The following is a 16,594-nucleotide window of genomic DNA, read 5'->3' on the forward strand; positions in this document are numbered from 1 at the left end:
CCAGTGTCTCATATAGGCTAGGCAAGTGCTCAGCCACTGAGCCACAGTCGCAGTCCCCTAATCTCTGCTTTTTAACAAGTTTATTATTTCTATTTCTTCTATTCCCTTTTTTTGGTGCAGTGCTAGGGATCAAACCCAAGGCCTTAAACCTGCTAGGCATATGCTGTACCACTGAGTCAGACCTTTTTACTTTGAGACAGGGTCTCACAAGCCAAGTTTGGTGCACATGCTTATAATCCCAATGACCTGAAAGGCTGAGACAGGAGGATTCCAAATCTGAGGCCAGCCTCAGGGACTTAACAAGTCTGCAAATGTAGCTCAGTGGTAAAGTGCCCGTGGTTATAATCTCCAGTACTGGGGTCAGGGAAGGGGGGAACAGAGTCTTGCCGAGTTACCAGGCTGGCCTCCAACTTGGAATCCTACTGCCTCAGACTCCTGAGCAGTTGGAATTACAGGTGTACGCCATCATGCCAAGTTCCTAAATTGAATTTTTAAAAAAATCTTTACTTGGGTATTTGATCACCTTCTAATTTACACATCTTATGTATTTATATTACATGTCATACAGCATCTGCTAGATTTGTTTCTCTGCTCATCTGAATTCTCCATGAATGTTTTTCAAGCAGGTCTTTGATTTTCTAAGGCCTCCTACATTTGAGGATTTTTTATTCATTCCTCACACTTGAATGACAACTGGATATAAAATTCAGAGTTCAAAATTACCTTAAAAGCTCTTCTTAAATATTACTCTATTAATAGTCTTTATGTAGTCAATACTGTTGAATATAATGTCAATTTCAATTGTTCCCTTGTAATGTTACCTGTTCACTTTTAGACTCTAACTTATAGTCTGTTGTTTTTTTTCTTCTTCTTCTTCTTTTGGTACTGGGGATTGAACTCAGGGGAACCTAACCAGTGACCCACATTCCCAGTCCTTTTTTGTATTTTATTTAGAGACAGGGTCTCACTGAGTTACTTAGGGCCTCACTAAGTTGCTGAGGCTGGCTTTGAACTTGTGATCCTCCTGCCTCAGTTTCCCAAGCTTCTGGGATTACAGGCTAGCACCACTGCACCCATTTATCTGACAGTCTTAAATTTCACTGTATTATATACAAGTGTGGGTTTTTTCTTAACTCTCTTCAGTATTCTATTCATTTGTTGGTTGTTGAGTCGACAGGGATCAAACCCAGGGCCTCGCACATGCCAGGCAAAGGCTCTACCATTGAACTATATATATTTATATCCCAAGGCACTCTATGGTATTCTATATGAATTTTTAAAATCTTAGAGCTTTCATTGTAAATTCTGGGAAATAAATATCTATTATTTCCTCAAACATTTTTCCTCTTTTTTTTCATTCCTAGTTTCCTAAGTGCTGGTACTTCTCTTTTTTAAGCATATATTTATACAATAATACTGATTATTATGCCTTATCCACTTTATATATGAAACTTAGACAAAAGTTCAGAAAGATGTTCACATGTAACATTATCCATTTCCAGAACATGTCACCATTCCAAACCAACTATGCCCATTAAACAAGCATTCCCTTCTTATACTCCCTCTAAACCCTAGTAACTTTTCTTTTATCCACAAATCTGTTTATTCTATAATAGCTCACATGTGTAGAATCAAATACTTGAGCCTGTTTCTAGCTTACTTCATTCATGTTTTTAAGGTATTACCCATGTCACAGCATGTATCAAAATTTCATTCCTTTTAAAAGCTCAAAAATATTCCATTGGCCTGGTGTGATGGCACAAGCCTGTAATCCCAGCAGCTCGGGAGGCTGAGGCAGGAGGAGACCAGGTTCAAAGCCAGTCTCAACAACAGCAAGGCACTAAGCAACTCAGTGAGACCATGCCTTTAAATACAATACAAAATAGAGCTGGGGATGAGGCTCAGTGGCCAAATGCCCCTGAGTTCAAGCCCCGGTAACAAAACAAAACAAAACAAAAAAAAAAAAAATTCAACTATATACAAATATGACAGGGCAGTTCCTTTGGGAAGTCTCCCCACCGATACTAGGGACTGAACCCATACTAGGCAAGCTCTCTATCACTTAGATACACTCCTTATTTTTTAAATTTTATTTTAATATAGAGTCACACTAAATTGCCCAAACTGGTACCCTACTTGATTTTCTGTCTTAGCTTGTCCAGTAGTTGTAATTCATCAGGAAGTTTGTTCTTTGAGGTTATTTTTACCTCTCCCTCCCTTTGCCCCTTTAAGGTTGCTCTTTCTCCCTAATCCTTTTCAAAGAACTTTCCCCTCCCTTTTGCCCAACATTCTAAAGAGAAGCCCCACCTAATCCACTGGCCCATGTCTATCTTTATGCTAGTACTATACCACTTTTGATTGTTATAGTCTTACATTTTAAAATCATCAAGTTTGAGCACTCCATTGTCCTCCTTTTTCAAGACTGTTTTGGCTGTGTGGATTCCCTGAGATTCCATATGAATTTCAGAATAGGATTTTCTATTTATGCAAAAAACATTAGGATTTTAACAGAATTGCTTTTAATCAGTAGATCACTTTGAGTAGCATCATCTTAAATCTTTCAATTCTTTAACATGGAATATCTTCTAATTTATCTATCTATTGTTTGATTTCTCTCAGTAATGTTTATAGTTTTCAGTGTGCAAATCTTTTGCCCTCTTGGTTAAATGTATTCCTACCAAGTATTTTATTCTCTCTAACGCTATTGTAAATGGAATTGTTTTCTTGATTTCAGATTTTTCATTCCTCATGCACAAATATGCAACTAATTTTTTTTTATTTATCTTGAGATGTTGCTGTATTAATTTACTAGCTCCAACAGATTTGTTTTGCAAAATCATCAGGGTTTTCTACATATCAGATGGTATCATCTGAACATAAATTATTTTGCTGTTTCCCTATCAATCTGGATGTCTTTTGCTTCTTATTTTTGCCTAATTTGGCCAGATTTTTTTTTTTTTTTTTTTTTAAGAGAAAAGTACTTTTATTGGAACTTCCAGAATACATTAGTCTCAGGGGCTTTTATGTTCTAAGGCAATGGGGCTAAGAAACCAGCTTAGGATGCCAAAGGGACTGAGTTGAGCAGAATGAAGTTCCTAGGGCCAAGTACCATGACAAACTTGAAATGTGCCATTTTCCAAAAAATAGCAGACTCACAGCACACATTAGAGGTGATGCCCCACTTAGTTAGCACAGAAAGGTCCTGTGTTAGTTTTGTGGGAAATTTGACATTTTTTAGTTAATTTTTCTTTTCAATTAGCTTTGAGTAGGAAGAATGGAAACATGGGTGAAGTGATGGAAGACAGGGACTAGTCACTAAGGGCTGTTAGCCTGTGCATGGGCGCTCACCTGTAATGCTCAAGAGGCTGAGGCAGGAGCACAAAGATTTCCAGTTCAGCCTCAGCAGCTTAATGAGACCCTGTCTCCAAATAAAAGACTTCCAGGCTGCATTTGTTACAGGGCGCAGAATTTCTAATACAATGTTCAGTAAAAGTGGCAAAAGCAGGCATCCTTGTCTTGTTCATGATCTTAGGAGGAAAATGTTTCTCTTAATTTTCTATTTATTTCTTAATTTTTCTTTTATGTTTCCTAATTTATCCCTCTTCTTCCAAGGGGAAGAGTTCCTAAATAAGAACTTCCAACTCAATAATTTCTCTTTGATCTTAATTGGCCCTATTTTCATTCCATCAACTGTTTCTTTTTTAAATTTTTTTGTAGTTTTTAATTTTTTTTTTTTTAATGTGGTGCTCAGGATGGAACACAGCGCCTCACATGTAGTAGGCAAGTACTCTACCACTGAGCCACAACACCAGCCCTCAACTGTGCTTCCTAATTTATTCAACTTTTTATCCTAATATTTTCACTGGCTGGGCTTGAGCATGATTTTAACTCCTTCAGTTAAAATCAGTTAAAGATCTGTTTCAAACATTGTTCCTAATTTCTTGATTTATTCAACAAATAATCTGACATCTCAAAAGAAAACATCTCAAAAAGCACCTTAATCTGAATGTAAGGGATAGCATGAGCATTTTTTAAAATTTTGTACAGAATCCAGTCTGCAATAGAAAGAACTGCACCATTTTATGAACATAAATCACAGACAAGAAGAATATAAGTAAGGCACAGTGGTGCATACCTGTAATCCCAGCCACAAGGAAGATTGAGACAGGAGGATTATAAATTGGCCAATCATAACAATTCAGCAAGATTCCACCCTCAGATAAAAAAAAAAAAAAAAAAAAACATTTAAGAGGACTGGGGATATAGTACAGTGGTAGCATCCCTGGATTTAATCTCCAACAGCACAAAAAAGAGTGAATTGTTAGTTCTGCGTAAAAGTACTAAAGGCTTCAGAAGATTCTATATTTGAAATTAGATCTGTGAATGTGGTGGTATGTGCCAGTACTCCCAGCAACTGCGGAGAATGAAGCAGGAGGATCCCAAAGTTTAAGGCCAGACCAGCAACTCGGTGAGACCCTAAGAAACTTAGTAAGATCCTGTTTCAAAATTAAATAAAGGGAGGGGGGATGTGGCTCAGTGATTAAATGCCCTTGGGTTCAATTCATAGTATTAAAATTTTTTAAAAATTAAAAAACTGGAAATCAGACCAGAGACCCTACATCTTATAGAAGAAAAAGTAGGTCCAAATCTTCAACTTGTTGGCTTAGGATCAGACTTCCTTAACAGGACTCTCATAGCACAAGAAATAAAAGCTTGAATCAATAACTGGGATAGATTCAAACTAAATAGCTTTCTCTCAGCAAAGGAAACTATCAGCAATGTGAAGAGAAAGCCTACAGAGTGGGAGAATATCTTTGCCACTCATACTTCAGATAGAGCACTAATTTCCAGAATATATAAAGAACTCAAAAAACTCTACACCAAGAATACAAATAACCCAATCAACAAATGGGCTAAGGATATGAACAGACGCTTCACAGAAGATCATCTACAAGCAATCAACAAACATAAGAAAAAATGTCCACCATCTTTAGTAATAAGAGAAATGCAAATCAAAACCACCCTAAGATTCCATCTCACCCCAATTAGAATGGCGATTATCAAGAATACAAGCAACAATAGGTGTTGGAGAGGATGTGGGGAAAAAGGTACACTCATACATTGCTGGTGGGGTTGCAAATTAGTGCAGCCACTCTGGAAAGCAGTGTGGAGATTCCTTAGAAAACTTGGAATGGACCCACCATTTGACCCAGCTATCCCACTCCTCGGCCTATACCCAAAGGACTTAAAATCAGCATACTACAGAGATACAGCCACATCAATGTTCATAGCTGCTCAATTCACAATAGCCAGACTGTGGAACCAACCTAGATGTCCTTGAACTGATGAATGGATAAAGAAACTGTGATATATATATATATATATATATATATATATACACACAATGGACTATTACTCAGCTATAAAGAATAATAAAATTATGGCATTTGCTGGCAAATGGATGAAACTGGAGAATATCATGCTAAGTGAGATAAGCCAATCTCAAAAAACCAAAGGATGAATGATCTCACTGATCAGCGGATGATGACACATAATGGGGGATGGGAGGGGGGCAAGAATGGAGGAAAGAGGGACTGTATAGAGGGAAAAGAGGGGTGGGGGGAAGGAAAAAATAACAATGAATCAAACATCATTACCCTATGTAAATGTATGATTACGCAAATGGTATGCTGTTACTTCATGTACAAACAGAAACAACATGTATCCCATTTGTTTACAATAAACATAAATTAAAAAAAAGAAAATGGGAAATCTGTTTGAAATGTATCAATCACCAAGATACTCACTATTCTCTCTCATTCTTAAATAAAGGCTTTCCAAATTTTCAGGAAAAAAAAAAATTTAAAAATTGTTCCTGAAAGGATAAACAAAGATCTGCCACTCTCGGAACAAAATGAAGATATGAAATTTTAACAGTCTGTGAAGGGGTTGAAGAAAGAAATAGGAGACAGGTTAAGACTCAGAACACAAAGTGGAAAAAGTTGCCAGTGTGATCTCTCTGAAACTGCAAAACAGAATATTACTTAGCTCTTTAAAATCCTTCAATTATTCCTCAACATCTACAGATTTTTTTTTTCCCTTTATTTTTAATCGTGAGACAGGGTCTAAGTTGCTGAGGCTGGCCTTACTCCTGTAATCCTCCTACTTTAGCCTCCTGGGTTGTGGGGATTGCAGGTATGCTACTCAGCCTGGCTATTATCTACAGATTAAAGTGCAAATTAACTGTTCTTGCTTACTCTTACAACTTTGTCTCCTATCACTCCAGCATTTTTATCTGTTTATAACTTCCCTGTTAAGTTATGCCTCTGAGCCTTAGTAAAACTGCAATTCTTTCTGCTTAGAAGGTTCTTTAAGCTCTTAATAAATTCTTGACTCTGGCTTATCAAGAATCAAAACACTTGGGGACTGGGATGGTAGCCCAATGGTATAGCACTTGCCACGCACATGTGGGCACTGGGTTTGATCCTCAGCACCACGTTAAAAAAAAAAATAAAAAGTATTGTGTCCATCTACAACAAAAAAAATATTTTAAAAATTCTTAAAAGAATTGCAACACTGGGGCTGGGGTTGTAACACAATGATTAAGTGTATGCTTGGCCCTGGGTTCAATCCCTAGCAAAAATAAAACACCTGTGTTGCCTTCCACTCATGTCAGAGACTGGATCTTCCTTCTTCCATGTTACCTTGTACCTGTAAATCTGGTTACTACGAAACCTACGCAAAGGCTCAGAGTTGTAAAATGGCTCATCAAATTTAAGCAATGATAAAAAGATCCTGAAAGGCCAGTTTGTAGATCCCAGATGTTAGAATCTTGATTCCAGGGCCAATATTCTATTTATTTCTGTATACTCTTTCATTAAAATTGGAAAAAGTGACAACACAGACTCACTCAGCTCTCATCCACTACAAATTCATTTTTCTGTTGCCTCAACACCAGAATTTGCTACTTACATTCTTCTCTTTCCCCGCCTAACAAATTATTTCAGGTCACCACCTCTTTCAACCCAGTCAGTCTTCACTGTACATTCTTTTATGCAGATTAAGAACATCTTTTCATCAGTCTTCCTTCTTTCTCAGCAGAAAGTATTCCTTCTAGAATGTTCCTCCCTCCCATCTCTACCCATGCATACAAAACCAACTCCTAAGGAACACTGTTCCTACTCATTAAAACAAACTCAAGATCTTCTCTAGCTGCTTTGCTATTTCCCTCCTTCCTGCTACTACCAATCTCATGGTAATTCCTCGTTTTCCATTCATGCACTTCCTCAATCAATATTTTAAAGCATCTACATATGTGCAAAGGACTACAAGAAGTCCACAAAATACAACTGTTCCTAATAATTCCTTTATACCTTCTAAAATCTAACTTCTAAAAATACTATCTAAAACTTTTTCTTGATTTCCATTCTATTATCCCCCTCTTCATGATGGCTTACTACTCTTACTCTCTCATAATCTTCCACACAATTGCTATCACCTGATGCAGCAGAGTTAGAACAATGTTTTACTCATTTCTAATCTTTATTCCTTCCCATACCATATGCATATACTGGGCATTTCTTCCTCTGCAATCTCACTGCCAATATAAGTCTATAACCCCATCATCTTGTGCCTACATTACTGTGGCAATCTCCAGTCTTGCTTTTTATTTTTTTCCCCTGTAACAAATCAAGCATACCACCTTTAAATTAAACCTATGTTTTTGGGGTTTTTTTGTACTGGGGGATTTGAACCCAGGGCCTCATGCAAACCAGGCAAGCACTTTACCATTGAGCCACTTCCCCAGCTCAACCTATGTCATGTTTATGTTTCTTAACAACTTTAAAAAGCTTAATTGGAGTTAAACAGAAATACATAAAAATTGTTTTGGTAAATAGTTTTATTGAAATCTAATTCATATACCATTTATCATTAAAGTACACAATGGATTTTAGAACATTCATCGATATGAATAGTCATCATTGAAGTCAATTTAAGAACATTTCCATCACCTAAGTTGGGCCTGGTGGTGCACACCTATAGTCCCAGTAATTCAGGAAGGTGAGGCAGGAGGATTCCAAATTCAAAGTCAATTTTGGCAAGACCCCATCATCTCAATAAAAATTACAAAGAGCTAGGAGTATAGCTAAGTGGTAAAGGTCCCAAGGGTTCAATACCCATTACAAAAAAAAAATACCCAGAACATTTTCATCACCTCAAAAAGAAGTCCATACCCCAACTCAGTGATGAACTCCTGAAATCCCAGCAACTCGGGAGGCTGAAGCAGGAGGATTCCAAGTTTGAAGCCAGTCTTGGCAATTTATCAAGGCCCTAAGCACTCGGAAGTCCCGGTATCAAAATAAAAAATAAAAAGGATTGGGGATGTAGCTCAGTAGTTAAATACTCCTGGGTTAAATCCCAGTTCCAAAAAAAAGAGAAGAGAAACCCTTATCCTATAGCTATCACATTCTACTACCCCTGTCAGCCCCATACACCTTCCCCAAGCAATCACTATTTATTCCTATAGATTTTCCTATGCTGGACTTTTACAAGAACGAATCAAAACTTGGTCTTTTGTCACTTGTCACTATCATGATGTTTTCAAAATTCATCCATGTTTTAACAGATAGAGTATTTCACTTCCTTTATGGCTAAATAATATTCCATTATAAGACACATTTTGTTTATCTATGCATCTGTTGATAACCATCTCAGTTTCTACCTTTTATTATGAATAACGCTGCTACGAACATCTGTGTACAACTGTTATGTAAACATGTTTCTGATTCTGTCATATACCTAAAAATGAAAAAGTTGGGTCACACAATTAAGTATGTTCAATCATCTGAGTAGTTACTAGATTATTTTTCAAAGCAACTGTGCCATTTACATTCCCCACCAGCGGTGTTAGAGGGTTCTGATTTCTACACATCCTCAACGCTTGCCCTTTTCATCTGAGCCTTCTTATTTGTTATGAAGCAGCACCTCACTGTGGGTTGTTGTTTTGTTTTGGATACTGTGGATTGAACCCAGGGTCTCACACATGCTAAGCATGTACTTACCACTGAGCCATGGCTCCCATTACTTTTCATAGTGGTTATGATTTGAGTTTCCATGATGACCAATAATGTCACACTTTTCATGTGCCGGCTAGCCTTTTGCATATTCTATTTGGAGAAATGTCTACTTAAATCCTTTGTCCTTTTTTTTTGGTACCAGGGATTGAACCCAGGAGTGCTTAACCACTGAGCTACATTTCCAGGTGCCCCCTGCTTTTTAAAATATTTTTAGCTGCAGATGCTTTTTTTTTTTTTTTCCCAATGCTGGGTATTGAACACAGGGTCTTGTGCTTACAAGACAAGCACTCTACTGAGCTATATCCTCAGTCCAGACCTTTATTTATTTATTTTTATGTATGTGATGCTGAGGATCAAACCCAGTGCCTCCCATGTGCTACGCAAGTGCTCTACCACTGAGCTACAACCCCCGTACCCCAGCCCTTTTTTTTTTTTTTTTTTAAACTTTTATTTTCAGACAGGGTCTCACTAAATTACTTGGGGCCTAAGTTGCCAAAGCTGGCTTTGAACTCACATCCTCTTGAGCCACTGGGATTACAGACATGTGTCACCATGCCCAGCCCTTTGCCCATTTTTAAACTGAATTGTCTCTATTTGGGGGTTATAACAGTTCTTTATATATTCTAGATATAAGTCCTTTATCTGGTACATAATTTGCAAATACATTCTCTTATTCTGTGAGACAATCTTTTAACTTAATAGTGTCCTTTAAAGGCCAAAAGTTTTTGATTTTGATGAAGTCCAATTTTTTTTGTTGTTGTTGTTATTTGTGCTTTTGGTGTCATATCTAAGAAACTAATGCTAAGTCAAAGATAAATATGCATTTATCCCTTTTTTTCCTTGGCACTAGGGATTAAACCCAGTGGAGCTCTACCACTGAGACATATTCTCAGCCCTTTTTATTTTTTTTAAATTTTGGGACACAGTCTCACTAAGTTTTCCCTGCTGACCTGGTACTGTAACTCTCCTACCTCCCTCCCAAGTAACTGGAATTACAGGCATGTGCTACCATGCCTGGTGTACAGGTCTTTGATCTCTTTTTAGTCTATTCTGTACATGGTATGAGGTAAGGGCTCAACTTCATTCTTTATTATATGTCTAACCAGTGGTCCTACCATCATTTGTGATAAACAATTATTCTTTCCCCACTGAATGCTCCTGGCACCCTTGGGGAAAAAAACTGACCACAGATGTACAGGTTTACTATTTTTTTTTTTTTTATTATTTTTAAAAAATTTTTTACAGACTGCATTTTGATTCATTGTACACAAATAAGGTACATCATTTCATTTCTACAGTTGTACACAATGTAGATTAATACCATTCCACCAATCTGTCTATTCTTGTGCCAAAAGCATACCATCTTGATTATTTTTGCTTTAAGTCTTAAAATTAGGAAGTGTAAGTACTTCTACTTTTAATACTGTTTTGGCTATTCAGGGTTCCCTGCAATTTTGTATGAATTTTAGAAGCAGCTTGTCAATTTCAACAAATAGATCAGCTGGGATTCTGGTGAAGACTGCCAGAATCTGAATCATAACAACTTTAAGTCTTCAAATTCAAGAATATAGGATGGTTTTCTTTTATAGTAATCCCCATATCCTCACAGCAAATGTTCCAAGACCCTCAGTGTATGTGAAACCACATACAGTACCAAACCATACATACACAAAGTTTTTTTATATATACATACATACTCAATGTAAAAGTTAGTTTACAAATTAAGCACAATAGATAGTAACAAAAACAATAAAACAAGATAATTATAACTCTGGAACATTTCACAATGTTTTTGGACCACAATGACCCCAGGTAACTAAAATCATAAAAAGGGCTGGGGATGTAGCTCAGTGCAGAGTGTATGCCTAGCACGCATGAGGCCCTGGGTTCAATCTCTAGCACAAATATAAAATAATAAAATAAAATCACAGAAAGTGAAAAAACAGGTCAGGGGGACTACTGTATTTAAAAGTATAACTATATATGGCCTATATAATTAAAAATCTTTGGCATCGCTAAAGCATGTATATGAAAGTCTATAGATTAGTCAAATATTTCATATTGATTTAACTTAGAAACTGCAAAATCTGACATGACATACTATTTACTTAGTAAAACTAAACTTCCAAATGAATTCAAAGAGTTTACTGCAACATTTTAAGAGAAAATTTAAAAACCAGAGTTAAAATTTTCTCTGATGTCTCTATGATTCACTGAAAGGTATCCTCACTGTATTTAGTTGAAAGAAAGAGCAGAAAAAAAAGAAAGTAAATTTCCCCAGTTATCAGAAGGAAGGAGAGTAGGAATAAGAAAATGATCACTACTGCTGGTTAGTGCTACACACCTGTAACCCCAATGATTAAAGAGGCTGTTGCAGGAGGATTTCAAATTTGAGGCCAGCCTCAGCAACTTGGTGAAGCCCTAAGCGACTAAGCAAGTTCCTATCTCAAAATAAAAAATTAAGAGCTTGGAATGAAGCTCAATGGTAAAGTACCCCTGGGTTTAATCCCCAATATTCCCAGCCTCCCAAAAATGATCAATACCATTAATTTGAAGTCCACAGATTATTTAAATTTCTCCACATAATCACAGAGTTGGAGAGCAGCTCAGAGCTAGAGCATTGCCTAGCCGTGTATGAGACCCTGGGTTCGATCGCTAGCACTATAAAAATAAATACTCTTAGTTAATCCCTTATATGTTACCTGGCAATCATCTTAGTTCCATGCTGGTTAGCTATAATCACCAGTGACCTTAATCCTAATAGGAAAAGAATAATATGTGCTTCATTCAATTTCCAAAATCAATTCTAAATTCCCAGAATCATGCTAGACTAGTTGAAAAGCTATATCAGAAAAAAATAAACTAAGTTTTCCTTTTTTAAGAAATTAATATTCATCTGGCCTATCTTTTCCTTTACTAAGATGATTTTACTGGCATGGAAATGTCCTTTTTATATTCAAGCAAGTATCTAAAGTTAGGTTACTGACTTAAAATTTTAACAGCAGGACTAAAAAGGCTATTGTTCTTATTCCACAAGGACTCAAATCTAAAACTCTGGCTGATTCACTGCAACTATCTCGTGACAAGTCAGCTAGTATTTCTGCATTTGATCAAGCATCACATACACCCTGAGTATGCCACACCTTAATCTTAGGAAAGGATTCTAGACCAGTCACTAAGACATTTGTTCCACTACTTTCAAGCCTAGAGTTGTTTCTCTTCTACAATACACTGCCTTTTCAAAAAGCTTTACAAATTCTCCTAGTACCAGTCTATCCATCAACAACCCTGCAAGTTCATACTTCAAACATTAGGTAATAGGAAACCTTTTCCAGGAACCAGTAATCTCAAGCTTTTGAACTGTATCTAATGATATTTTAATGGATTAGTACACAAAACTTGAGATTCTTATCAAAAAGAAGTGAATATGAGAACTATCTTAAAGAATCTCATGTTGGAATGTCTCACAAATCCTCAAGATGTCCTTATAGAAAGAAAATTTAGATGCCGTTGTTTTACAGCATCAAAAACACTAAAAATGTACAGACTAATATATAAAAAGTACACAATGACTCCAAAACACTTCAAGAAATCATGAATCTTTGATTAATTTTATCATATTCTAATTATTTTTAAATGTATAAGGCAGGGCTGGCCTTGTAGCTCCAGAGGTATAGTGCTTACCTAGCAAGCATGCAGCCATGAATTCAATCCCCAGCACCCAAAAAAACAAACACACAAAAAAATGATGTGTAAAGTACATTCCAAATTATTTAATCTGAAAAGTCTTTGAAACAAATTATCCAATTCTTTAAACTCTGAGTTTAAGGCCTTCCAGAGCCTATTTAACTATTATAGCAACATCTAGGCTATAGTCTTGCCTCAACAGACTTTCAAAACTGAATTTCAGGTATATAAGTTGGTACTAAAAAAAAAGTGTGGAGGGAGGAAAGACATCAAGGACCACCCAATGAAGCTTATGTCAAATCACACAAATACACTAAGTTTCTGAAAGCAGAACAAAGACATTTGAAAGAGATCTGGTATTAGTAAATAGTTCAAAAAGAAACTCCAATGCCTCCCCTGGCACCCCACTTAAAAAAAAAAAAAAAAAAGCCTATAAGGAGTAAGTTAACCCCTTTCAAACACAATGGAGTGTTTCACACTGTGAGTTATGATGATATATTTGGAGCTGGGGGGAAAAAAACTACCTAAAACACAACTACAATTTTAATATCCCTTCCTGAAATGAAGACTAGTACATTAAAAAAAAAAAAAAAAAAAAATCTGTAATACAAGCTACTCTGGGAGCAAAGAGATAGGCAGTTAAATCTTAGTGGTAAGAAAGTCCTTTTTCTCACTTCATTTCATTAAAATTTCCAAAGTACCCAAGACTATAGAGGAAGTGCCTATTTTAAGAAAAGCAAGAGGTTCACCAAGAGCCTTGGTATACTCCTGTAATCCCAGCAGCTCAGGAGACTAAGACAGGAGGATGGCAAGTTCAAGGCTAGCCTTAGCAACTTAGCAAAGCCCTAATCAGCTTAGTGGGGACCGCTCCCAAAATAAAATAATTTAAAAAGGGATAGGGATGTGGCTCAGTGGTAAATCACCTCTGAGTTAAATTCCCAGTGTGCCCCACCAAAAAAATTAAGTGTTTAGAAAGTATAAAAAACTAAAAGTTGTAGAGCACACATGTAAGTATCACTATGGTTCCCAAGACTCTCATTGCTTTAATAAATGCTTAACAAGGACTGTAAGAAATCCATTAGATTATACTATTTACTGTTACCATCAAGAGCACACATAAACAGGCATAGGTTAATCCACACCAATAACTGCCCTATAGCTTAAACATTTCACATAACTGACAGTTACTCCAGAGAGTATTAGTCCAAGTACTTTTGGTCTAAGGTTACCTGATTCATGTACTGAAACATTACAGTGCCTGATGTATACTAACCCATACTGTCTAATTCCCCCAAAAAGTTATCAATAGAAAGATCAAAGAAAGAATTTGCAAGCTTGCAAGATCCACGTACCGGTAAATCCACACTAACATCAGTACCATCCAGAAGGGACACCCGACATGTGATGATGGACTTTGAATCGCCAGCTGCAGGGATGTGTGTGGCAGCTCGCTGTGCTTCTCGGAGTCGTTCCTTCTCAGCATGTTTACGCATCGACCGGCGCCCGAGAGTTCTACGGAGGAAGCTCAGCATTTCTGTCACTATAGAACCAGGTAGAACAAAAATCAGGAGAAAAAATATATTCCATACTACTTCAAGTCAGACAAATGGTATTATCTAATTAAAGTCCTATGGACATTATTTCAAAAAGATTATAATTGGCTGCTCTTTAAACATACATCAAAATATCATGTTGTATACACTGAATATAATTTTTATTTGGGCTGAGGTGTGGCTCAGAGGTAGAGCCCTTGCCTAGCATGTGTGAGGCATTATGTTCAATTCTCGGTACCACATAAAAAAAAAAAAGAATAGGGAGGGAGACACCGAGATTAGAAAGTTAATTTGTACTATTTCAGCCAATCTATGAATGTAAAAACTACACTGTTGCCTTGCTGTGGTCCACCCTGCCTAGCGTGGAGCAGACGCCTGTCTTAACACCCACCCTCAGGAGGCAATGAAGCTAACTTTCAGTTTCTTTCATTTTATTCTTAAATCCAGCACAGCCTTGTGGCGGTGGCCCACAGAGGGTGTTGTGGCGAGGTGCCAGTGTGCAAAGGGAACTTTAGTTTTTCCACTGGTTCTGATTTGCTGCCCATTTACTTACACGTGTACTGTATTTGTTTACAGACTGTAGGTGGATGTATAATTTAAAGCTTGGTTGAATAAACATTTAACCCCTCGCCAAAAATAAATAAATAAATAAAGATATCACGTCCATCTACAACTGAAAAAATAATTTTTATTCATCAATTAAAAATAAATTTACTGGGCTGGAGTTATGGCTCAGTGGTAGAGCACTCACTTAGCATGTGTGAAGCACTGGGTTCAATTCTCAGCACTGCATATAAGTAAATAAAAATAAGGGTCCATCGACAACTAAAAAAATTCTAAAAAATTTTTAAAAAGAATAAATGTACTGTTAAAAAATTACATTTTTGGGCTGGGGACATAGCTCAGTTGGTAGAGTGCTTGCCTCACAAGCACAAGGCCCTGAGCTCAATCCCCAGCACCGCAAAAAAAATAAATAAATAAAATAAAGTTTTTAAAGGCATATATAAGACAGCCCCATGGTTTGCAGTTTTCTAAATTTACTGGACTATTTTATGAGCTCATCTGACAAGAAAAGGCAAACCTTAGTAAGATTCATCAAGCCTTTGGATCAATAAATTATATGTACAATAGTCAAATATCCCACAAACACTGGAAAATAATGTTAAATACCACTGAAGTGTAGTGTAATGATTTAACAATTCCAAAGGAAGTTCTATTTCCTTTCTAAGCACTTAAGATAATACGAAAATAATCACCTTAGGTTAAAATACAAACATAATTCAAACACCATGTTTCATCTTAATATTTTGTTTTAGTTGTAGGTAGACACAATACCTTTATTTTCATGTGGTGCTGAGGAGCAAATCCAGGGCCTCACACATGCTAGGTGAGTGCTCTACCACTGAGCCACAACCCCACCCCATCCATGTTTTATTAAATATTCTGTTATTTAGAATTTTTCTTTTTCTCACTATGCTGCCCAGCCTGGTGTCAATCAAACTAGAGTCAAGCAATCCTTCAGTTTCAGTCTCTGCAGTGTAGCATAAGATACCATGCCTGTCTCCACAGAATTTAAATTACTACCTAACAAACATTTATAATGTCATACTACTTTAATGTTACTTGTTTCCTTATCTCTACTAAGAAAACTAAAGCTAAACAAAATAGTTAAAACAGATAGATGTCAGGAACTTTAAAAATACAGTACACTATTCTATATTTGAAAATACCAAATACAGGGTTAGAAACACCATAAAAACAAAGTCACCTCACTAAAAGAGTTTGAGAATAAGTATATATGGCTAAACCAACAAATAAGATGATTATTAATTGCAGAAAAAATAAGTTACATGGAAAAGGTAAAATAATCACAGTACAGGACATGACTTAGCTACTAGATCTTACAATACATTCTCAATATTGATCTAATCATAACCATAAACAGTTTTCATTGGAAATGCCCAAAGAAATACATTATAAAAACACACATTTGAATAATGATTGGATTGTCATAACCAAAGAACTTCAGCCACTTTTTGTATTGATGTTTAATTTTTAAAAAGATCCTTATCTCTTAGAGATACATAAATATTTACATAAGAAAAGATGTTTTGCTGGTATTTAGGTCAAACTAACACAAAGAAGTCCTGACAGAGATGAAACTAACTGGCCAATAGTTACTGAAACCGGGTCATATGTACATGGGGGTTCATTACAGTCTTGTGACTCTTTGTATGTTGAATTTATTCAAAATAAAAAATTTTAAAGAAAAAAATG

At 36.4% G+C, this 16,594-nt stretch overlaps 1 protein-coding gene across 9 annotated transcripts in view; it reads right to left on the bottom strand.

The window, feature by feature from the left end:
* The window catches only part of EPB41L5 (erythrocyte membrane protein band 4.1 like 5), a 138,449-nt gene that overhangs the window by 116,951 nt on the left and 4,904 nt on the right, over positions 1–16,594 (bottom strand). For all 9 annotated transcript variants that reach the window (XM_079132177.1, XM_079132179.1, XM_079132174.1 and 6 more), the window contains exon 2: positions 14,117–14,304. In XM_079132177.1, coding sequence (XP_078988303.1) covers positions 14,117–14,296 — 180 coding nt within the window. In that variant the 5' untranslated portion in view covers positions 14,297–14,304. The remainder of the gene's footprint in view (positions 1–14,116; positions 14,305–16,594) is intronic.

This window comes from Sciurus vulgaris (genome assembly GCF_902686455.1).
Source record: "Sciurus vulgaris genome assembly, chromosome: 3".
Classification (NCBI taxonomy): domain Eukaryota; kingdom Metazoa; phylum Chordata; class Mammalia; order Rodentia; family Sciuridae; genus Sciurus; species Sciurus vulgaris.